Source organism: Aedes aegypti, chromosome 2 (genome assembly GCF_002204515.2).
Source record: "Aedes aegypti strain LVP_AGWG chromosome 2, AaegL5.0 Primary Assembly, whole genome shotgun sequence".
Lineage (NCBI taxonomy): Eukaryota > Metazoa > Arthropoda > Insecta > Diptera > Culicidae > Aedes > Aedes aegypti.
Genome location: NC_035108.1, coordinates 20,540,508 through 20,566,173, shown reverse-complemented (window position 1 = coordinate 20,566,173; position 25,666 = coordinate 20,540,508). Strand labels below are relative to the sequence as shown.

Sequence of the window (25,666 nt, the reverse complement as noted above, 5' to 3'; positions counted from 1 at the left end):
TTCCGGCAATGCTCCTTGTTTCTTAAAATTTTCCTCAAGATTCGCCATGAATAACTCGGACAAAATCGGAGAAAGCAAGTGTTTCTCATGGGGGTTCCTTTCGTCTGCTTGTCGAAGTTTTATCGAAATTGGAAGTAGTTCTCATCCATGCCATACATTTCCTGACCGTTCCTTTCCATGCTGCATCCGTCCTTCGGGGTAGTAAACAGTCCTCGAAATGATTTATCCTTAACTGGAATGCTAAGGAAGAAGCCGCTACGTTGAAAGACACCATCATCTCGTCAACCTCGATGTTTCATGACTCGTGATAGTTTCTTGGAGTACTCCAGGGTATTTTAACTGACCTAGTGAGGAAGAGATTCAGCTTACTCTGGAATTCCTTGACTAATCTTTTCGTCAGTTCATGGGTGGGGTATCCATCTGCCAAAATGATTTCTCGCATTTCTTTTTTCTGTTTTTTTTTTTTTTATAAAAATGGTGTCAAAATCTTATCGAACTTTTATATACTTCGAATATTTTTAAGAAAACCTTAAGCATTTGAGCTGAGATTGAGTTGTTTTGAAGAAGTTCAATTATCCAAGACAAAATATTTTGAAATTTTCAGGGTGTGATAGTTTTGTTGGGATGCTTATCTTCGTAGAAAAAAAATCTAAGGTAGGTGAGAGCCGGATCATAATTTTGGTACTTTTGATTCACTTAGGGTCTAAGGCAGTAAGGTTTTTTTTTAAGCTAAATAGTTTTTTTTTGGTCATAATATACGTCGTATTGCTGCGCTTCATATTGCAAAGTATCAGACAATTCGGCCGGGAAAAGCCCTATGCCAAAATGAATCAAGGATGTGTCCAAGTGGTTCTGCACCCTACATGTAACTCCGCCCCCATGATAAAAAATAAGGAATATTTCACGAGTTTTATCAAAATTATGAATATATCGGTGAGCGTTGAACTTGTAGTAATTAGTTTATTCAAACACAAAAATGAAGGCTCAAAAAGAAATATTACGTTACAAATACTCACTAAAAACAAAAGTCGTTCCGTTTTCTAACCAAAGCAATTCTGCTGTTTTCAAGCCAATATTTGACGAAAAACCAAATATAGTACCATTTAGATGCCTGCCCGACTAGCGAATCATGATATAAATGTATCATATTGAGATATAGATATCTACTATTTTTATAATTTAGTAAAATGTATTCTCGATGTTTCGTAACAAGATTATATTAGAATAAGTTACAATTATTTTTAGAGTACATCATGTTACATTGAATTGCTGCAAATTTTGTTATAATTCAGTTATAATTGGAACAGAGTCCAACCATCATTTTTTACCAATTAATTTATTGGAAGCTCAATCGCCATTAACGCTTTACGGAGCCGAAATTAATTTTCGTACTTGTTTACAATTATTCAATTTCTTAAGTACCATGTTTAGGTTGTAACGATAATAGGACAATGTTTTATTAAGTTTTATTGCATGTGGAATATTTGCCAAGAACAAACATGTATGTCATTTAATTATGTCACTAATTATGACGTCATTTACTTAGAGAGAAGCAATTTGGAAAACATCTTGTCCATGTTCGGACGAGTAAAAATATAGTTCTCACCCGAAATGTTTTTTTACTTTGTAGGGTGTTCGTAACAAAAGATTTTACAATTTCGATATACAGCAATACAAAATTTTAGTAATTCTAACATCATCCTAAATCCAATTTATAACAACTGCTGTTAGAAATAAAAAGCCTGAAATTTAAAAGAATTGCTCAATCAAACAAATCAAATCTTTTTAGATTAGAATCTAAAGTTTAATATGGAATTCAAAGTTACTGAGAGAGTGACTAACATTAATCTTACTTCACGAATTGCATAGGAATTATAGCGTTGATTTAAGCTTGTAAACGGTCATGAAGAACAGGTGCTCCGTGCAACAATGTTGTTTCAAAAAGTGCTTCGCGAGAAAAAAAAAGGCTGAAAACCCCTGTCCTAGAGTAACAACTGCAGAGTTCAATTGAAGGATTAGTGGAAAAATATCTAGAAGAAATTCTAAAATAGGTTTTTGGAAGAAAATCAATGTTATATTTGAGGTAATTCCTGGAGGTAGTATCTTTGGAGTTCTCAAGGTTCCTGGAGCAAATTCTGGAGATATTCTTCTAAGCATCATTTGAAAAATGGCTGAGAGAATTTCTGGGAGCACTGGTAGAGAAAACTTAAGAAGAATTTCTGGAAATATTCCTTTAAGAGACCCTGAAAATATTCTAAATGAAGTGACTGTGATAATAGGGTGCTAGATCTCTGACCCAATTATTGTTCACACTGCTGAAGTTTAGGCCAGAAACACATGTTTACTCAATTTTAAAATGTCTTTTGTTGGTTAAAGTTTAAAAAGATGATTTTTTCGTTCTTCGATATTATGCCATATCCCTTGGTTCGAGTTCAAATTTTGGGTGAAATTGAATAGAAAGTAAATAGAATCCAAGTCTCTAAAATGAGACCTACTACCAGGCTTGGAACACTGATATGGAGAAAAGCCAATTCAATCCGTTTTCTGCGAAACATTCAATAAGTATTAAAGCTGTATAAAATACGGATTATGTAGATCTAGCGTACTTTGCCGCAACTAACAAAAAGTTACATTTGAAAGATACGCTTATCTCGACCTCTACTTAAAGCCGCCTTCAGTGTCGTTTACGAATATCAGGACAAATACCCCCTTTGCTCGTGTTGTTATGTCGATCAAATTAACAGACGTGTAACAGTTTGCCTGTTACTTTGGGTCAATGTATTACCAATAATTCGCAATTACTCAATTACTATCTTCCCGAGAAGATCATGAATTTCAACTTCTATGTGTAAACAGCTACTATAAGTTCTTTCCAGATATTCAAAATCGAAGTTCACCTAAGCCGAAGACGCTAGAGCATGATCCCAAAATGGACCGAAGGTTCCTACGCGCACCGTCTCACGCGTCGTCGTCTGTTTTATTTTCGCTTCGCCTTGGACAAGTTGGACAAATTTATTCGTCGTCTGGCGTCCATCGTTGTCGTCGTCGTCGTCGTCACCGTTGTCCAACGTTTGCCAATGCCAAACATTCGACAGTGGGGTATACAATTATTTATGTGTATAGAGGAGCCACTGGTCAACTGTCTTGTTGCGTCGTTCGAATGGTGGTGTTCGTGGAGGTGAGCGAATTATTTTAATTGCGACTGTCACGGACTCTCCCACGCGAATTCTTCCCGCTTCGGCGAGGGCCTGGTCCTGCGAACTAGTTCGATCCCCATGAATGAAAGCAATATCCCCATCGGAGCAACACGTTCCATTTCGCCGATAAAATGCTAAACGTTCCTCGATGGGCAGCTTGAACGTTTTTGGAATCTATGCCAGCAGAATGAAATTCGTTATCTTGTTGGGTGATAAGCTCCGTTCGGTTGGGTTGCGAAGGATTACCGGCGACATCGACTGATAACCGCTGCGGTCAGGTAAGTCTACAAAGGTGTGGCTCTCAGTTCGGTAACAGTATCAGTCGATTTCGGTAACATGCATCTTAGGCGTAAGAAAGGAAGTTGTTATTTTCGTTGATGACTTCATCGCGCGATTTAGAACCCAGATGACGCCGACCTGGAAGTCAATCTTCTTGTAGTTTGCGCCTAGCTAAGGCACCATTCCCAATGTGATTAATAATTGCTGCCAGGGTAGATCCTCATCTGTTCGCAAGAGATTACAATTCACTTCTCAATGGTTTTATTACATGGTCCGAATCGTGACTAGGATAACGATTTTCTTCCAAGAGCATCTGCTTTTTGTTCGTCCCTCGCCGAAGACATCCGGATTTTTGATTCGCGTGGCACCGAACAGCGATAGTGCGCTTCAAAGGATAGTTTTTGCGATTATGTCTTCCACACAATATGACAATGTGATAGGGTCTATAGTCTGGAAAATGAATAAGCATTAGAATTATGACTAAAGTTCGACAGACCATAGCAGCTTCAACGGTCCTGAGAAGAGTATTGGTATCACTGCTCAAGCCTGATTGAAATTCTTTTCCATCTTCTATACAGGGATGGTAGGTCTCTTTTTAGAGACTTGACCACTTAACTCATTTTTTCAATCAAGATAGTCCCAAGTCACTTTTTTCCTTTTCTCCTGGCAATCAAACCTGCAATTTCAACTCAGATTCCTCAATTGAAAGCTGCAGATATTCGTCTAGTCTAGTATTTCTGCAGGAATATTTCCAGGGATCCCTCCCATTCATCTAGAGATTGCGCCATCAATTTTCTCAGGAATCTGTCCAGAACTTCCTCCAGCGTAGTATCCCAAGGGATACTCAGATAAATTTATTCAGGATTTGCAACAGGAAATCCTTCAGCACACCAACGCCACGAGCTTGTGTAATTACTCCTACAGCAGAGAATGTTATTTTCACAATTATTTCTTCCGACATTCACATTCGTGGTGGTTCGCTTTTCTTCGGCTTTCGCTCTACTATGGACCTGTGCATGAGTTCACGAATTTGACGTTTGAGCGGTGCCGAATTCACTTGTTGCCATGGTCACGTAAATAACACGGCACCGCTCAAACGTCAGATAGTGAACTCGTGCATCGGTCCATACCTAGGGCAGGACGTGACAGCTCAACTATGACTGCCCCGTTGTTTTTCAGTCGATTACCTTGACGATACTAAATCCAGTGTTACCAGTGTTACTGGTAACTTACCAATATCCTTTTAAAGCAAATCATGTGAACAAATTGAAATATCAAGGCTAATAATTTAATTGTTTATTGTATGAACCATTCATTTAGTACAATAGACGATGCTATATGTTTAAAAATCAGGTTAAAAATCGAAACCGGTGATATGTTTAGAGAGAGTTGACATAATTTCCATTATATTGGTTAGAATTGGGTATATTTTTATTCTTTTTTGCATTGTAGGAGCACATGCTTTGAACTTAACATCGAATATTCCATACCGTCGTCTTCGATCCTGCACTTTTCTTTTTCTTCGGAGTGCTCGCACTAATTATGGGCACAACGAACCGTTTGTTAGCATGTGTCGAATCTTCAACCGTTGTTCGTCTGAATTCGATTTCCATCTCTCTCGTTACACCCTCCGTAAAAAATATAGCCAAATACTTGCAGCCTCAGTTAGTCGAAGTAGTTAATCTTTGTTAGATAGCTTAGGATATAACTAGTTGTATTTTAGATGTAATTATAGATGTAAGCCAAAATTGTATCATTTTGAAACTATGTAAATTCTGTTGATACGAAAAGAAGAGAAGGTTTTGCGCCCATTTGAGAAAGATTTTAATGTTGATCTACTCACTTGGGCTTTTCCCTACTCCAAATAAAGAAAAATAAAAATAAAGAATATAAATAGATATGAAACAAAAATATTTCATGAAAATTTTCCAAACTTTCTGTAGAAACTCAATTTTATGAACTTGCAACACGGCCGGGCTAGCAATAAAGTGCCCTGTTGTTATCCAACTCAACGATGTGAAAGTAGGCCATTGCCAAAACGACCAATGAGAAGTAGTCTTTTCTGACAGGCAATTGGTTTCGTTTTTGTACTTTGACCTGTCCTGTCACGTCTTGTCTTAGCTCTATAACGCTCTCTGTTCTGCAGGATACCGGTCACAAGCATACGGTTTCCGGCGACATTTTTCGCGTCTGTCACTCTCTGGCACTCTTAATCGAACCAGACGTTTCGTCTTTGTCATTGACCAATGCCAATTACTTCCAGCTTCGTGGATAGGGTCACAGGCTGTTGACATCTTCCGAAACGTTGATTCTTCCCAAACTGCTCGCCTAGCTCGGCAGCAGCTCTTTGCAGCTACCCTATCAGTCGACAAGCGTTGGATATTGAAGCGCAGTGTTCTGTTATTTCAGGACACTGAATAATCGCGCTCATTTTTAATCTACAACAAGATAATGATCTGAGTCGATATTAGGGCTCCGAAAGGTCCTTAAATCCATTTACTTCTACTTCATCTTCAATTTTCCGTAGCCAATTAGTTATTTGAATACCTCATGAAGAGTATTGTTCATTTTGGCACATTACTACTGATCAAAAATTTTTTATCATAAAGGTGAAAAAACGTCCATGCTGAAATGAATTTAAAGGCATGGACTGGTTTAGGATTTCCTCCAAAGATTTGTCTAGTAATTATTCCATCGACTCTTTATTCGTTACTCTAAGTTCTAAGAGATCTTCCCAAAATTCATGCAACAGTTCTTCCAAGAAAATCCACCAAGGTGTATTCCAGAGAAGTTGTAGATATTCGTTTAGGGGTTTTGCTATAAAACCTCCAATACTTCCAGCAGGAGTTGTAAAGCCGATTTTTCAGTTCAGTACGAATACTCCAAGGAGTTGCTCCAAACGTTTTTCTAGAGTCCAGGGATTATTCCAGAAAATCTATTTAGAACTCTTTTAGGAATTCCTCATGCACTCCCTTCAGAAATTTCATTAGAATCTTCTCAAGCATTTCATTCTGAATCCTTAGTTCTAAAAGACTTTCTTCACAGTTCTCTGGAATAATTCCTGGATATATTTTTTTGGACAGGGTTTCCATTCAAAATCAGTTGTTCAATTCCCGGATTTTAAATTTGAAAACTGATGACAAAATGATCCTGCGACTTGCTATTTTCCAGACGTTTGGTAAGAAATTTTGATGTTTAATATGGCTTTCAAAATATTCATTACCAGAAGCTACATCATACAAAATAAACAGTTTTACAACTTTATCTAGGTTTTTTATAAATTATTTTTGAATGCAATTTTAAAATTCCGTGAGTTTACACGCTTCTATTTAAACAAAATTGAACAAAAATGATATAACAGTTTATTAAAATATCTAAAAGACGTCCCCCTTCGTAGAATTCACAGGAAATTCAGAAAGATTTTGAAATAATATGAACCTAGGACAGGACGTGACAGCTCAACTAAGACTGTCCCGTTGTTTTGTTCAGTCGATTACCTTGACGATACTAAATCCAGTGCTACCAGTATCCTTTCAAAGCAAATCATGTGAACAAATTGAAGTATCAAAGCTAATAATTTGATTGTTTCTTGCATGGATCATTCATTTAGTACAATAGAGTATGCTATATGTTTAAAAATCAGGTGAAAATTCGAAACCGGTGATATGTTTAGAGAGAGTTGACATAATTTCCATTATATTGGTTAGAATTGGGTAAATTTTTATTCATTTTTGCATTATAGGAGCACATGCTTTGAACTGAACATCGAATATAAATAGATATAAAACAAAAAAATTCATGAAAATTTTCCAAACTTTTTGTAGAAACTCGAATTATAAACTAGCAACACGGCCGGGCTAGCAACAAAGTGCCCTGTTGTAATCCAACTCAACGATGTGAAAGTAGGCCTTTGCCAAAACGACCAATGAGAAGTGGTCTTTTTTGCCAGGCAATTGGTTTCGTTTTTGTACTTTGACCTGTCACTTCTTGTCTTAGATATGAACAAAGTTGAGCTCTATGTATCTGAATGTATACCATAGTTGCATAAAACGACCAAGTTTAATAGTCAACTCATTTTCTTTTTAATAATGCCTTCGGATTCATGAGCTTGACATGGCTGATCCCTTATGATGGGTCCATAGAGCTTATTAACAGAAACAATATATCGTCACAAATATTTAATTGTTCCCCGATTCCAGTTAGGATTCCTAAATTGTACATAAAAGCGATTTTTCATATGGAAAATTTGCTATGAGTCTAAAGTTCGTATTTGTGAGAGACTTTGTCTCTGGCCAACCTTGCTTCTAGAAAGCCGCAACAAATTTCTTCGAATATAACGCTGCTACCAATCGCGTTGAAAACCGCAATCCAAACAGATTATTTAAACAGAAAAATTGGCAATCAACATCACCCGGTAGCAAAGTACTCACTCTAGAGTAAATACCAATCCACTCTTTCGCACCGCGTCTACAAACCGTTTTGTTTGCAGTCATGTTTTTTGTCAATCCGAGACTAGCTAGGTACCTACGCTCTCTAGGCTAGTAGAGAAGCTCCGATCCCAAATCTCAACGCGGTGAAGTCAGGGCTGGTGGCGAATGAGTGTTTTGAGAATAAGAATATTAAGAGATCTCATGCCTGACAAAAGACCGAACAGGAGCATTTCTCTGCAAATATTACTCCAAAATAGTCGAACTGCTAAACAGACAGCAACAACATTCTGAGGGTCATGGGTTCAAATATCACCAGCCAAGATTTTTTGTTAAGTGAGTTTTCTCGCTTTCTCAGGCTACACGATATATGAATCAAAGAATGGCAAAGAAAGCTCTCAATCACTGTGGAAGTGCTCATAAGAATTCAACTAATATTGTTTCAGAAACTTTACATAATTATGTGATAAATTTAGAGACTTGCATTAAAATAGTGGCCACATCTCTAAAAAGAGACCTGCTACCAGCCCTGTAACTAGTCGACGAAAGGCTAAAATTTATTTACCCTCGGAGGAAGCGGGGCAGTATCAGCCATCCGTCGATTCGCTTTCTTTCGACAAGCCGGATTTGCTTGGGCACCCCACTTCCTCTCACTTGTTGTACGTTTCCGTTTCAGCACTGGTAGTGGCTGGTTGCAAATTGAATAGTTATGACCATTTAAATAAAACCTATTATGCTAATACAAACGGAATACACGGGGAACTCGCCATGACCGATCGATGAAATAGGGGAAATATTCAAATGAGCTGTCGTCAATTTTGCCATTACGACCAACGCGTGTCGATTGACATTCGCGGAATCTCAATAACCTTTCCCAGGGATGGGTCCGAGACTCCGAAGTGGTGATCTTTCAGGATACATGTTTGCGTTTGATGATTGTGATGATTGGTGAACTTTACTATTAAAAAAAGTTTTCGCCGCTTTTCTTCCGCACTGGGACAGAGCCTGCTTCTCAGCTTAGTGTTCAATGAGCAGTTACACAGTTATTAACTGAGAGCGTTCTTTGTCAAAGTTGCAATTATTGCATTCGTATATCATGTGACAGGTACTATGATGCTCTCTATGCCCAATCAAGTCCAGGAAATTTCCCAGATTCTGGACTAACTGGGAATCGAAGCCAGACACCTTTAGCGTGGCTTTGCTTTATAGCCGCGGACGTTACCACTTTGCTAAGCACTGGTGCAAAACTGCTTATGAAACGACTGAAAAACGAGCTCCATACAAGCTCAGTTAAAAAAAATGGAACATTTGGAACGAGCACTTATTTTCAAGTGCGTTGTGTTTTTCCATCTGCACTAACCTCGCAGCTTCAAATTAGATAATCGGAAGGCTCTTGACATACTTCTGGCTGTCAATCTTCATAAGCGGCAAGATTGGAACTGATGTTTGATTGCAAATACGACAATATTTCATGTTAGTACCAAGTTAGATACAAAGAGAAGGTTTTAGTAGTGATATGAAGTTCTGTTCGCAATTTGAGAATTTAATAAAAAAAACTTTGGGTTTATACAATTAGAATTTTTTTTTCTTTGAGTTTTCATAAAAGCGTATGAGTTTTCACATTCATGTCAAACATTTCAATAAAAAATGCTGTTTTGATTTTCGAACCCGCTGAACTGCATTTCTAATAAAGACGATCGAGAGTAGATTTGAGTAGTCCAGTAATTGATTATTGAAAATTTCTGGATGAATTTAGGCAAAAACAATGATGAGGAATAAACTGATCAAAACCTTTTACTTTACTCCAGTTGTCATACAAACTTTCTTGAGCGTTTTCTTTTTTTTTTTTTTCAAGGTAAAATTCCAGCCAATACTGAAGATCTATTTCGTGGAAAAAAAAATCAACAGAAATTTCCCTAGGGATTGCTTTTAAAATTCTAAAACGTATTTTTCCAGGAACTTTTCTAAGATTTCCTCTAGAATCTTCTTTTCAGCTAGTATTGTTCCGATATCACAAGGAATTATGTCGTTTACTGTTTAAAGAACTTTTACATTGTATTAGTTTCCTTTGAGAATTCCTCTAATCTAAAAAACCGCTCCCAGCACTTTCTCAAAAAATGTTAAGAATTCAGGGGGTGTAAATTGCAAAAACCTAGTTATGAGAAAGTCGACTTAAATTTATCAGTTTTGTAGTTTTTCATTGCATGTGAGCCAAGAAACGGAAAGAGCACCTAAAATACGCTTGAAAAGCTTAGAAACAGTAGAATTTTTGAGTATATCTAACTCAAAAGTGACCAAAACGTCACTTACTCCCCCTTTACGTTTGGGCCTCTCAATTTCTTTCAGCCAATCCGCTTAAAATTTCTTCAAGAATAACATTTTGAGTTTCTGAGAATATTTAAAGAACACTTCACGATGATTCGTTACAGATAATTTATTTTGATTAATATTTTAGGATTCCGATATGAATTTTGTCTAAGTTTTTTTTCTCTGAGAAATTTATCCAAAATTATTCATTGAATTCAGTGCTTCGTGAAGCCCAAGCAGGACAGTTCGGTTTTGCGTCGTCCGATAGATTTGGCTCATGGTTTCGCGCGTGTTTTCGTCGACGGAGAACTTCTTTTTCCCCTGTTGTTGAGCGTAGGTTGCTGGGTAGGTATTTGGAAGGCACAAGCAAGACGGTTTGTTTTCGGGACGCCAAGAAGTTTTGCTGTCAGTATCAGTTTTGTGTTCAGTCGAGGATGGATTACCAATTGGTAAGTTCGTTTCATGCTTATGATAACACATTTTTTTGAAAGCGTAACTTTTAAGTAATATTAAAACAAACTTTGTATGGTTCGTCACTATAGGTGTCGGCATTATGTTTTTTTCTTATACAATTTCAATATACATATATTTTTCTCTTTTAGACATTATTAAAAATTATCTTTTGAATTGTTCGACATTGTGAATGTTGACGTATTTTTTAAAACTTCTACCATATCGAGACAAAATGCACAGTAATACTCATATGTAATTTTCAAACAAACTATGTATGGTTCGTCACTACAAGTGTCGGCATTATTCCTGTTTCATTTAAAATATATACATGTAATTTTCAGTTTTCGTCATTAATAAAAACGTCTTTTGAATTCTTCGGCATTATAGATGTTGACGTATTTTTTAATGCTTCTACCAAAAACTTCTCGAGACAAAAATACAAAACTAGCTTTAAATATAAGTCGTATATTTCCCCCTTGTCCATGGATCGCATCATCGACCAGAGGTGACTCCCAGATCTTTTCCTCCCTCAATAATAAACACCCTTTCCGTGGTGATTGTGGAGATGCAGAGGTATTCTCGGTCTTTAGAAGCAACAATCATTACACCCTAACATTCCTTCCCCATCCCAACTGACTGTAAGGACTTGGCCGGCGCCGTTATTGATCAATAATACTAGATCTGCTAAAATTGCACTTCAAGAGTAAGCGGAAACTCCCATCCCTTATTCATTTGGATCGTAGTGCAATTCTTACCAGTTCCGATCAATCACGGAGTAGCAACCATTGACATGTGCAGTCAGTCTATGCTATGCTATGCTATGCTAGAAAGCCTTTCTTTCGAGGAATTTCATGAGGTATCAAAATTAAAAAAAAGAAGGAAAGAAAGCTCTCTATGCAATCCTAAAGTAACCCTAATTCAGCAATTTTCAAAAATTTCAGGATATTGGAAATTATAGCCAATGTTTTTTTATAATTTTCAGAAGGTCTGTAATTTTTTTAGTTACGGTACTTAAATATAAAAGAAACCTAATTTGTTTTACCCTTTACAACGTTTTATCTATTTTAATTCGACATGTTGAGAACACTTGTGAAGATTTTCATGATTGTATGGAGTAAACTCCATTTTTCTCAAGATTTTGAACAACACGAGATTGATTTTTCTTGCAATACTTTGATCTAGAGCACTTCAAAACTAAATATTTTCAACAGCAATCTACGCCATCGTCTAAAAAGTTGTTCGTAGAGCATTTTGATGTTTTGTAGATAATAAAGTAGAGTAAATTTACATGACGTCATGTTTACATGGCATAAATGATGTTTACATGACGTGTAATCTATATTATTTTTTAACTGTGTATAACGTTTTAAATCTCACAACTGATAAACATGTTTGGATTTTAAAACATCATCGGCAGATTGGCCCTTTTACGAGTCTCCATACAAGTTAGATTCTTTATGAATTGGCATAGGGACACCTACACAGTTAAAAATAATGAAGATTACACGTCATGTAAACTTCATTTATGCGATGTAAACATGACGTCATGTAAATTTAAGTCTGGAATCATGTAAATTAGTGTTATATGTCATGTAATCACTCAGAATCCTGCTGGATTACATGACCTATAATTGAAGTTTACATGACATGTCATGTAAATATCCATTATATACCACGCTCCAATTATGTGCATTATCTCAGAAATTTACACGTTTCGTTCGAACTGTGTAGAGTGATTCTTAGAATAATTCGTGATGAAATGCTCACAAAAATATGCAGGAGAAATTTCCACACAAATCCCAATTATCAACGCGATTTCACGGTGAACTTTTAGGGTGTTTGTTTGTTTTTTTTGTGTATTTACGACACTTTACACCAGGGGGTGCATTCGTGTCGGCGTCGGGTTATCTTTTAGGGTACCATCCAAAAAGTATTGAAGGCAAATTACTTTAAAGAATCCCTGTAGCAATTTCTTGAAGAAAACCTGCCAATTTTTAGTAAAATTCATAATTGTCTCCTTGAAAAATTCATACAGAAATTCTTCGAAAATCTTAGCAGTTTCTGGTGAAATTTTTCAGATTGTTCATATGAAATTGAGTTTGGTATAAAATACATCAGTAAAAATTATAGAATAATAACTTTTGAAAAATTTTAAACAGTTCTCTGGGAGAATACAAAAAAAAAATCCTAAGAAATATGCAGAAGTTTCATCTGATCTTGAACGATTACTTGGCGGAACAACTTTGACCTTTTTAGAATTTTCGCGAAACAAGGCCCTGTATTTTGAAGAAATTCCTGGCAGGAATAACAAGCATCCCAAAAAAAGAAGTCTGAGATATTGCTGACGACTCGTTATAGAAATTGGAGCCACTCCGAGGAACGATTTCTGGAAATAAATCCTTAAGTGATTTTTGAAGACATTCCTTGAAGAATGGAGAGAAAAAATAGACTTTGATGAACGGTGAATTCCAATCAGGACGCAACCATTTTATAAATAAAAGTGCTGAAGGCAAATTCTAGAAATTCAGACACAAGTATAATTTCTGTAGCTAAAAATTTTCGACGACCAGGAGAAGACGAGGCAATGCAGAATTCTCTGATTGATTTCTGTAAAGATCTTTGGAAGAAGTCTCATTTTTTTTAGAGAGGCTTGCATGGGTCATTGGACTTCAAGAAGTTTATCATTTTACACGGTACCGCGTAAAAACTTCAGTTTAATGAATTGAGAACAATCTCATCTAATCATCTATACTTTCCTCAATCCTGAAAACCCATCATAGTCAGAAGGAGGAACGACGCAAAATTCTATAATTTTCATATCGCATACCATACCGGTACCAATTATTTTACCGTGCAGAACTTAAGGTTGATGTACCAGGTAAGTCCAAATACGTTTTCGCAGATAAATTCATTTGCAAGTTGACGGTTTGGAAAGCTATCTGCTGTTATGCAAGAAAACATCCCTAGTTTTTATCGCTAGAACAAAAAAAAAATGGGCCAATTTACAACGAGGAGAATTTTAAGAAAAGAACTTTCCCATTAATTCAATCTAAAAAAGGTCCCATATAGTTCTAAACCAACTTGGCAAGCTGGAAGATCTAACAGATCTAACGTCAGAGAATCGATTTTAGTGAAAAAGTTTCAGTCTACCAAATTACCCATACATCCAACAGATCGAAAAAAATTGGGCAAAAACCAAGCGTGAATCTAAGAAATAAGTGAAAATAATACAAACACCGTCTGGTTTAGACATTTTCTTTAAAAATTTACAAATAAGGTAAACAATGGTACTGTGCAAACAAATTGTGGGTGGAATTCGGCAAAACGTTTGAAAACTCAACTAAAAAAATATTTTTCCCATGAAGCTTAATAAAAATGCTACAAAATAATATGCTAAGATTTTTTCGTTTTCTCCTCTTATAGAAATCACTAATATTGTGCGGCCAAATTCTAAATGGAAGACTTTATTGCGACCAGGCATCCCAATTGGGAAGTAACACAGTTAGTTATATATGAGTTAAAATTTCAAGTTTTGAACATATTCGGTTGTATTTTTATAGTAGTATTTACATTATATCTCACACTTATATAGCTCAAACAGCGCAAAAAATGGCGGCTTATATAACATCTTATAGGTCTGACAACTAGTTAAAATCACATGTAATCGATGATTTTTAAACAAACCCTCAACATAATAAAGATGAAAATTTAAGTTGCGATATTCATTTGTTCTAATTAGATTATTTTTCAGTACTACATACTCACAAATCAAGTGTATAAAGCGACAAACTTCATTAGTTGTAATTAAGGTATTTGAAAGTGCAAATAACGTATGTATGATTCAAGATGATTATCTACAATACTGACATTTGTTTTGGTTGTTGTAATGTTATTTGTAAGCTATATAACTTGAAAAATACATTTGTAGTACACACTATCTTATTAGAACGTCCAATGTCATACTGGCATGCAAAACAAATGAAATGGAGGTAAACGAAAATGGATCATGTTCATCGATACTTGGGAAGTTTAATATGCGGTTCAAAATTTATGGTGAAACTTTAAATTTCACTCTTCAATAATTCATGGGCCGTTATAAAAATCCTTGATTATAATACAGATCCATCCAAAATCTTTTGTTTTGTGGAATTTGCTTCAATTCTCACAAAAACATAATATGGCAGATTTTCAATTAGGCTTACAGTGCCGTTCGAAAATCTTTGAACTATTCAATTATTTAATTCAACTTTTATATTGCTCTGTTCACATCGGTCACACTCCACTCTGTTACTCAATTTTTTACATATCAAGTCAAGATTGCTCAATTCACTAAATTGAATTTTTAACAAAATGTATCTGGTTAATATGATCGGTATTATCTTCAATGAATTCGAAACAAGGTTATATAAATTCTCAACCGGTACTGTAATCTAGACTATTTATTTGATCAAATGTGAAATCGTTGTCGTTGATTCTGAAATAAGTTGAAATTAAGTAGAAATTAAGTTGTAATAACATCCTCAGAGAATCTTAGCAACGGGTTTTTGATACAATTATAATAACGTTTAAAATACATCTTGAGAACTTCTTTTCAACATACTATTTGAGAATGCATGTTATTGTTATTTCGATAATAATTATAACACCCGAACAACTTTAATATAGCATCTTGCTTAGTAAACGTATTTTTATCCGTCAAACGTCAAACATCGGTTTACAAATGTCAACATTGTAAAATTAGCAGTAATGGTGACGGAAAAAACTCGCGCGGTAGCTGTTTTTTGTTAATTGATTTGGAATTTGTTCTTCGTACTTGACTACAACGATTCCAGCCAACACATTAGGAACTTCTGTTTTTTTCTACCAGAGCAAGTTTGTTATTATGTTGATTCTAGTGACAATCAGGTGTCCGTTGTTCACAAAACACTCAGGACTATGTGATGCGCCCCTTACGGTGCCAAAACCGTCAGATATCGGCACCTTTTTGCGTTTATTTCTCAAAGCGAGTATGGCAAAATTCGTGAAGTTCTTGACTAAAACAGTAAATCCTAGTAGAAGAGGCAAACAAAACTTGTGGGGCAAGGGGAAGAATTTGTGTTCAGCTTGTAAAATAATGCCTATTATAGCAGTACTCTGTGTGACCACTTATGTTCGTTTTCGCGGCTTATGGTTCTGTTTTTTTTTTTTCAAGAGTTTCCGACGGTTTTTCACGCCATTACCGTTGATATGATCAAACCAGTTGGTTTTTTTTTTGTTATTATGAAAAGTAATCGAATTTAAAGAGCATCGCTAGCAATTTCGTTTCATTTCTATTTCGGATTTTTCTCCAGAGGGTGTCAGTATGGCGTTTTCTACGGCGTTCTAACAAGATTTATCAATTTCGAATGTTTTATCGAAGTTTGAATCTTGCATAAAAAACATTAAAAACACATTATTATAACTTACATTTTATAACCACCGATACTTAAAGTATGATTCCTTGTGAAGTTATATGCACGTTTGTAGAGCATTATATCAACCAAGTCAGATAGTCATTTCTGGGTTGACTGTTTTGAGATGATTTGTTTTTCGATAGCTATTTTATAACTGTTTTATAACTCAAGATGTTATGCTATTCACTATTACAACTTTTATATGACAAGATCTGCTATCTCCTTTCAGAGAAGATGTTTTTGGTGTTACTTGGGATACGAATTAATATTTATATTGTGGATTTGTAGTGAGATGATTTATTAGTGAGATGATTAAAAATTGTTTGGATGATTTCTTGTATTTTTTTTTTTTTGACGGCTGAATGTCTTTTCAAATATATAATAAGGGGCTGTCCATTAATTATGTAAGGGTTTATGGGGGGAGGGGGTTTAGGATTTCTTACGCGCCATACAATTTATTTTTAATTTTCATACAAAAAATCTTACCATGGGGGGAGGGGGGTTGAAAAACCCTGAAAATTGTCTTACGTAATTAATGGATCGCCCCTAAGCATAAGCATTCAACATATAGTTTCTTCAAAAGATCTTTTGGTACAGCCAACAGAAGTCTCACGCACAGAATTTGATCGTCCAATCTGGAGTTTTCTTGATCACCATAGAAATTACTTCGAAGATTCCTTCAGAAATTCTTGCAAAGACTGTTTCAGGCATTTCTCAAGAAAGTCTTAAGTGTTCCATAAATTTATCTAATGATTTCCTTAGGACTTTATAGAGCATCTTTCGAGAACTCACAATTACTCCAGATGTTCCTCTTTTTTAAATTTATAAATGAAGTCTTCGGAAAAAACAGCCAATCTTGTCACTGATGTCTCCGGGGAAATATCAAAGTAATTTTTCAATTTTTTTTGAAGATAATTTTAAACAAAATCCACGAAGAATTTCTAAATAAAATCCTTGTAAGAGTTTTAAGTATGCCTTGATGAATTCCTATGAATATTTTTGGAGATCTCCTAGATTCTAGATGAAATTCTTGATAATTTGCTAAGCTAACTGAAAACAAAACAATCGAGTTTCTGAAAAATGTCCTACAAGACTTTATGAAGAAATTCCGACAGCATATTTATGATACTATAAATTTATATGATTTGTGCTAACGTAAGAACAACACGACATTCACGAAAACGCGACGTGAGACAAGACATAACACTTATATTTCTTACTATCGTCAAAAAAGCTTGAAAATTACCTTTCTGTCGACCGGTTTCGGGCGCGATGTAGCCCATTTCCGGGACAATGTCCGACTGATTGCAATTCGTACGATGTTAGTAGTACACGTCCGAAGAGAAAAACTGCTACTGAAGTGTCGTATCCACCAGATCAAACAGACACGATACGATGGGGGCGATGATGAACATTGATTCCCAGGCGTTTAGGTGAGAAACTTTTCTTACACTTTTGATGAGCTTTGCATTTTCCCAATCTATTTTGTGATTGAAATCTACCGCATGAGCTGCCACACTGGATTCGTTTATTTTATTGGAAACAACCGTATTTCTATGTTCTTTAAGACGAACTCTCACTTTCCGGTCGAACTTTGTCCTTGAGGTTGCACAATAAATCGCGCAAAGTCTTGTCGCTTTTGTGAACAACATCGTACGAATCGCAATCAGTCGGACATTTTTAAGCTTTTTTGACGATAGTAAGAACTATAAGTGTTTTGTCTTGTCTCACGTCGCGTTTTCGTGAATATTTGTAATAATTGCATTAACTGGTATGGAACTTGCATGATGAATCCTTGGATACTTTTAAATATAATATCGATAAATATTGAAGAAATTCTTGAACCGCAGACGATTTTGATGAAACACTGTGAAAATTTCGAGAGAAGTTTGTGGAGGAACTTATACCTAGAGGAATCCAAGGTCGAATTTATTTAGGAATTCTTGGAAAAATCCTTAACAGATTTCGTCGAATGATGCTTAAAGGAATTTTTGGTAAATTTTTAAGAATAATCTTGAATAAATTATCAAAAGAATCCTTATGAAGTTTGAAAAAACGACGTGGGAATTATTGTAAACTCTGGAATAAACTTCTGTGGAAGAACTCCAGTTGGATCTGTGATAAATTTCCTAGAAGAAACAACTGGAAATATATCTGGAGGGAACCCTGGGATAATCAAAAAAGAAAATCAGAGTGCTCTATGTAAAAACTACTGGAGATAGTAACGTTACAGTGCTCAAGGATTTTCTTGAAATTCATCTAAGCATCCCTTAAAAAATACTAGTAACATCTCCGAAAGAGTTCCTGAAAGTATTTCAGAAGCAATCTCTGGAGAAATCACTATAATTCATGACACATTCCTTTGAATCTGAGAAAAATAAAAACTTTTGGAATTTTCGCGTAATAGTCTCTGTAAATATTGCATCAGGATTCACTGGAAACGGATTAGGACAAAAAAGTGACTTTAGAGACCATTTTTTTATTAAAACAGAGACTTAAGATACTTTATATCAAAAAATAGGAACATTTTAGAGACTTGCATTAAAAAAAACTCTGAACAAACAATAATAACTATTTTGTAAAAAAAATGAATATTCTCAGCTATGTTTCAAAAGCTCATAAGTTTTGCAACCTTTCCCAAACATGTTTTATCCTGAATAAATGGAAATCACTAAAAAAAAAATAAAGGCCTGAACATCTCAAGTAGCGTTTTGATAGCGGTGCAACGATTTTTTTTATTGAATATATTTTGTGTCACCAAAAAGGACATGTTCTACCATGTGTAATTGATTTCAAATAATTTTCCTGATTGTGGCCGAAATTCCCTGAGAATTACAGGTATTTCTAGATAGTAGACATCCTTTAAATGCTGATGGAAACCGGGCACCATCTCAGTAGGTAGTTTGCAAATACACAAGCAAAGCCCAAGGAAAATTAATCTTGTTAAATGTGTATCATTGACTTACTTTTATGAATTCCCCTTCAATTTACTGTAGTTTACCGCTGTATACATAGTTACATTGTAAATTGTACATGTATTCAATCCGTATCATTCTCAGATGATCGAATGATGAGATGAAACCAGATGGTAACCAGAAAGATTAGGGAAAATAAGCGGTCATTCACTGCCGTGCATTGCAAGTCAGTCCCATCTGTAAAAAATGAGGCATTGAGAAAATGGGTTGTGAAGCTTCCAAACTCGTTTTCCATTAGAATACCCATTAAAAAAATCCAGAGGATGATAACGTGTTCTAATCTTAATGAAACTTTGAAAATTTGCTTTTCGCTACGATATTTTTCCGAGAATGAAGATGATCAAAACACAAATAATTGTTGTGTTACATATACGGTTACTTTTCATTATGGGACAATTTGACTTGCAGTTTTTTTTTATCATATTTTTCCGAACAAATCATAGTATCTCATTAGTGCAGCTGAAAGAGCGTTGGAAGATATGTTAAAAACTAAACTCAACGCAATTTTGACGAAAATGCAGATGGGACTGACTTGCGATTCACGGCAGTTCAGTGCTTCTAAATTGTTTAGGGGGACGGACTTGGTGTAGTGGTTAGAACACACGCTTCTCACGCCGAGGACCTGGGATCGAATCCCATCCCCGAGATAGTCACTTATGACATAAAAGTTATACCTAGTGACGAAGAAAATGGAAGTAAAGCCGTTGGTCCCGAGATGAACTAGCCCAGGGCTAAAAATCTAGTTAATAAAGAAAAAAAAAATAATGACTAAAATTTGGCAATGGCAACATACGGGGGAAAACGGGGAGTAAATACCTGAACAAGTTCAAATCGAGATATAGAGAAAAATTGTGTACAGATACAAGTGACAGCAGATCAGATAGGAAAAATGCAGACCAATATAGGGAAAGATATCGAGATGATACCTAAATGTAGAATTTAGTACAGATAGCTCAAAGAATTTTGAAAATCTGTGATATCATGGAATGGCATACTTTGATGGAACCCATTGATTCTTTGATCATATCTTAAAATATGCAATGTTGTAGAACCCGGTGGATTGACCTTTAGCCAGGTCAAGGAAACTTCTCATGCTCCATTTTTCCCCCAAGTCCGACTCAGGTGACGGACGATGACATGTTTCAACGCGATCAGTCAAAAAAACAGCGCTCGCGAACCACTTATTATACAATTTGCACTGCGCAGAGTCCGGCCGCGGAGAGACCTTCAACCCTGCATTCGAAGATCAACGAACGATCTCCCTCCCCCTTTTGCCGGACTGCAGCATTACGCTGATCTCCCCCCTGAATTCAAATCAATCACGATCGCCACTTTGCGGTGCGCGATGATGAACCGCAGCATACTTTTGCTGGTTGTTGTTATTTTGCTAATGCTAGCCGCCCACAATACAACCCCAGGACCAGAACCCATCCATCCGCTGGTCGTCGCGATCATCATACCTGATAATATGATTCCGCCATTTTGAGTTTGCCGAGCAGTAGTTCCGCTCCGTCGTTCCTCTTTTTATGCTATTTACTACGGGGCTCTGCTCTGAAGCTGCTTCTCACCGCCTGCTCCGTTTTAAGTCTCGGGCCACTAAATGGATGATTCCTTCGCTTTCTCACTCACTCGCAAAAAGCGAAATTCCTTCGCACCCTTCACCGAAAAAAAAAAGCCCTGAATCACACAACAGGTATTCTAGAGCTATTTGCCGCTATGACACACCAATAATCTGAATATGAACACTTTTCCGCGACCGTGGGCGAATGGATCTTCACCTCGAAAATACCCTTTTTATCAATCAACGAGCACTCCGCGAATAGAACATAGATCGTATATTTTCTGCGGCCACTTTGATCGTCGATCGCACTTTCTGAGCTGCTGGATTTGCAACACAACACACAGTATTTTCACAAGAGTAGGCCCTGAAACTGCTGTATTTCAATTCCGACGCGACTATTGTTTACGCATGATTGCGCACACTCACACCGCTTAACAACTCGAGTTTCCAAACGTCACAGATTCAATTTCGCGTTTTTCCTCCACTGACTGGCTTCTGGGAGAAGATCGCGAACCTGGAACGGAATTTCTGGCTGAACACGAACTTCCTCCCTCCTTTCGACACTCCCCTCGATCCACAACGCCTTCTTCGGCAATCAACAATAAACGTGTCTGTCGCTAAGACAACCACTAACAGCAACAGCGCCACAACACAAACACCATAAAGCAAAAGAAACGATCGCCGAGCGAAAACCTGTCCCGTGTCCGTTCCGGAAATTCCCCCCGGATTTCGGTCGAATTCCTGAACCGCCTTTCTCAACTCGTAAACTCCGTGACTAAAACTTCTTGCCCGCAAAAGAACACACCGAATGCGAAGGAAAACACTCCGGAAAACGCTCCCTAGAATCTACCACACCGCCAACAAAAGCAAGATGAGCCAGAGTCACGAAACGACACTGAAGAAACTGATTCTTGAATTCCGTGACGGACGGGTGTGTTGTTTCTCGTCGGTCAGGGCTTCCACTTTGTAGTGGTGGTGGTATTCGTGTCCCGCCGATTGTGTGTAGAATAACGGGTTGGGAGATTGTGTTGGTGCTCGAACGCACCCAAAAACGGGAAAAATAATAACACAACAGCACACACGCGCAATGTTCCGCGAAGGAAAAAAAAATCACGCAACCCAAACAAAAAAATAACTGACTGACAGTGGGGTGTGACGTTTGAAACGTCAAACCTTTGAGCGTCACACTTCGGAGCGATTGTGAGCGTCATCGCAGTGCCAGTGGAGATGGATTGTGGTATAGCTTCTTAACTAATTAAGGTGCACCGTATATTAAGGTTCTGTTCGGAATCGGTCATTTTGCCAAAATTGGAACAGCAGTTTTCTTCCGAACGGACAAAAATTCAAGTAAAATGAAAACGTTCATTTGTTCATTTTGTCAAATACAGTGCAGAACACTTGTATGGGTTGAAGAATAACCGTTTTCAAAAATATCATAGCTCGTATAGTTTTTGAGATATTTGCTGTTGAATAAGAAGAATTGGACGATTTTAGCCAACTTGCATGCAAGTTCGTCAGCTTTTATGTCAATTTATTTTCTTGATTTGGCACAGAATTTAAACTTCATACGTTTAACACTTATAACCAAGTTCATAATACTTTCGATGCTCAAAAGTTGTATTTTGATGGTTTGGAAAAGTATTAATTTTGTATTGTATTTTGCCATATAAGAGAAACGAATAATATTGTAAGGAGACTTCAAGTATGTTGAATTTATCGATTTAATCGTGCAATTTGAATCAAATTACATATGTAAAATGAAAATTGAAGTCCATATCATTGCCCGCAGTGAGAGAGCGTTGCGGGACCATGCCCGAGGGATTTTTGTTTTTTTTTTTTTTTGTTTTTTTACAAGGGGGAAATCTGCAAACAGATCCCCTGAGAAGATAACTCAGGGAATGCGGGGATGACGCACCAACGACGACCCGCTAAAACCAGCCTATGCACTGTGCATGAGCAATTCATTTAGAATTGCTCAAGTGGTGAACAGTGCATCGACATGACCCTTGGACTCAGACCCTCATCTCCCCGGAACCACCTTACGGTATTTCTTCGGGAAGGGACCAGTGCATATAGCACAACACGTGTAGCAGAAGTAGCCTAGGCAAACTGCTTCTCCTAGCCGACTTAAACAATGTTACAAGGGACCAGCCTCGGCAGGGCTAATCCTCTGCAGCCAACTCTTGGTCGGCGCGCCATAGACGCTGCAATTCTAACATAATGTGAGTGACAGCCGTGGTTACTGCATTCCAGCACTCGGCATCCGCACACATTCTCTCTATAATATTGTTGGGGGACGTGTCCCCTCCGCATGTAGTGAGCATGCGACCTCTCACAACAATGAAACGGGGGCAATCGAACACGACATGCTCCGCTGTTTCATCTACACCAGCACAATTGGGGCACGCAGGAGATTCTGAGTGCCCGAACCTATGCAGGTACTGTCTATAGCAACCATGTCCTGACAGAAACTGCGTCAGGTGGAAGTTCACTTCCCCATGGCTTCTACCATACCAATCTGACACATTTGGTATTAGTCGATGGGTCCATCTACCCTTAGTGGAGTTTTCCCATTCCTGCTGCCAGCTTCTGAGCGTTTCCTCTTTACACGTGTCGCGGACTCCTCTGGTCCCCTTTTGGTTGAAGCATTGAACATCTTCCTTGATGATGAGCCCGATGGGCGTCATCCCGGCTATGATGCACACGGCCTCTTTAGATACCGTCCGGTATGCACTTGCTACTCTTAAGCACATTATCCTGTACGTGCTTTCCAACCGCTTTAGGTTTCTGTTCGTTCTAAGCGCTTTTGACCAGATTGGTCCTCCATACCTTAGTATGGATAGCGCCACGCTTGCCAGCAGCTTGCGTTTGCTGGCAATTACAGCAGAGCTGTTAGACATCATCCTCGAAAGCGCCGCTATAGCCGTAGATGCCCTTTTACAGGCATACTCAACGTGGCTAACGAAGCTCAGCTTGTCATCGATCATTACCCCAAGATGCCTAAGGGATCGCTTGGACTCTATGGTGCAATCACCTACCGAGATAAGCGCCCGTTGCTCGGACCTGCGGTTGTTGACCACCACCACCTCAGTCTTGTGATGGGCCAGTCCTAGTTTCCTAGACTTCATCCACTCCTCAACCAGGGAAATAGAGTGCGCTGCTGTCAACTCTACTTCCTCCATCGATTCACCATAGACCACTAGGGTGATATCATCGGCGAAGCCAACAATCTTAACACCCGTCGGAAGGGGCAGCCTCAGTACGTCATCGTACATCGCATTCCATAACAGCGGGCCCAGGATTGAACCTTGAGGTACTCCCGCGGTAATTCGAACGCTTTTCTGCCCCTCCTCTGTATCATACAGTAGAATCCTACCATCAAAATAGCTTTCTAGAAGCTTACACAACTGCACCGGTACCTTGAGGCGGTGAAGCGCGTGTGCTATTGCTTCCCAGCTTGCGCTGTTGAACGCATTCTTCACATCCAGAGTGACAACCGCGCAGTAACGGATGCCGCTCCTTTTATGCTCGATTGCCACCTCAGCTGTTTGAACGACCGACTGGATGGCGTCCAGAGTAGATTTACCTTTTCTGATTCCAAACTGGTTGTTGGACAGGCCGTCCGCACTCTCCGTATACGGTACTAGTCTGTTGAGAATCAACCTCTCCAATAACTTGCCCGTCGTATCTTGTAGACAGATAGGTCTATACGCCGACGGGTCACCTGGTGGTTTCCCCGCCTTTGGTAGTAGCACCAATTTCTGTCGCTTCCATACATCCGGGAAGATTCCTTGATCAATGCAGCGTTGCATCGTGGTTCTGAACATGTCCGGATCCGTGTTCACTGCCGCTTTTAAGGCAACATTCGGGATACCATCGGGTCCCGGTGCCTTGTTTGACGCGAATGATTTCACGACTTCTGCCAGCTCTTCGTTCGTCACTCTCGCCACTTCTTCTCCTTCATCTGCCGCATACGGCGCTGGGGGCCATGGGCTTATGGGATGGTGCGGGAAGAGTACATCGATTATCGATCGCAGCAACTCGGGCGATTTCTCTTGGGGCGCTATGGCTCCTTTGGTCTTAGCCATTACCACTCTGTAGGCGTCACCCCATGGACTAGAATTGGCACTCTCGCATAGACTTTCAAAGCATGCCCGTTTTCGACTCTTGATTTCCTTTTTGAGAGCCAACTTTGCCTCTCTGAATGCTGCACCGCGTTCCTCTCTTTGTGCTTCTGTGCGTGCGCGTTGCATTCTTCGTCTAGCCCGAAGGCAGATTGCTCGAAGATTTGCAATTGATTCGCACCACCAATACACTGCCGGCCTGTTATCTCTAGGAGGGGCTTTTCTCGGCATGGAAGCATCACACGCTCGTGATATCATAGCAACTAGCTCTTCACCGTTTAGGTCCAGAGTGTTTCGTTCGCGCCTCAGGGCTTCAGTGAATACTTCGCCGTCGAAGCGCGCTGTTTTCCATCCTCGGGCTTGGGTCGAGTTACATCGCGCTGCCTTCTGCCCGCCTGGTATTATACTATAGCGAATCGATTGATGATCGCTATGAGTATAACCGTCATCAACGCGCCAGTTCATGGTACCTAAAAGGTTAGGACTACAAAACGTTACGTCGATGATCGATTCTGCACCATTTCTGCGGAAGGTACTCACATTACCCACATTTGCCAGCTCTACATTTAATGCGGCCAGGGATTCCAACAATAGCTGGCCTCTTTGATTGGTGCAGCGGCTACCCCACTCCACTGCCCATGCATTAAAGTCGCCAGCTATCACTACTGGCTGCCGATTAGCTAGTTCGGCCATCATCCTGTCAACCATGTTGGAAAATTCCTCAATCGACCACCTTGGGGGCGCGTAACAACTGCAATAGAACACGCTTTTTTTTTTTTTTTTTTTTTTTTTTTTTTTTTTTTTTTTTTTTTTTTTTTTTTTTTTTTTTTTTTTTTTTAATTTTTTTATTAGTATTATTCCAAACATTACATTCATTTCTTATATCTAGGTGTTCTGTGTTATTTGACAAC

The 25,666-nt window shown here is 38.1% G+C and overlaps 1 protein-coding gene across 2 annotated transcripts in view; it reads right to left on the bottom strand.

Annotated features, from left to right (window-relative positions):
* Positions 1-21,575, bottom strand: part of LOC5571296 (serine/threonine-protein kinase N) — a 370,020-nt gene extending 348,445 nt beyond the window's left edge. The window contains exon 1 of one of the 2 annotated variants that reach the window (XM_021840137.1): positions 20,531-21,575. In XM_021840137.1, the coding sequence (XP_021695829.1) occupies positions 20,531-20,551 (21 nt within the window). In that variant the 5' untranslated portion in view covers positions 20,552-21,575. The remainder of the gene's footprint in view (positions 1-20,530) is intronic. The other variant, XM_021840142.1, reaches the window with a different exon arrangement.
* Positions 21,576-25,666: the final 4,091 nt, after the last annotated feature.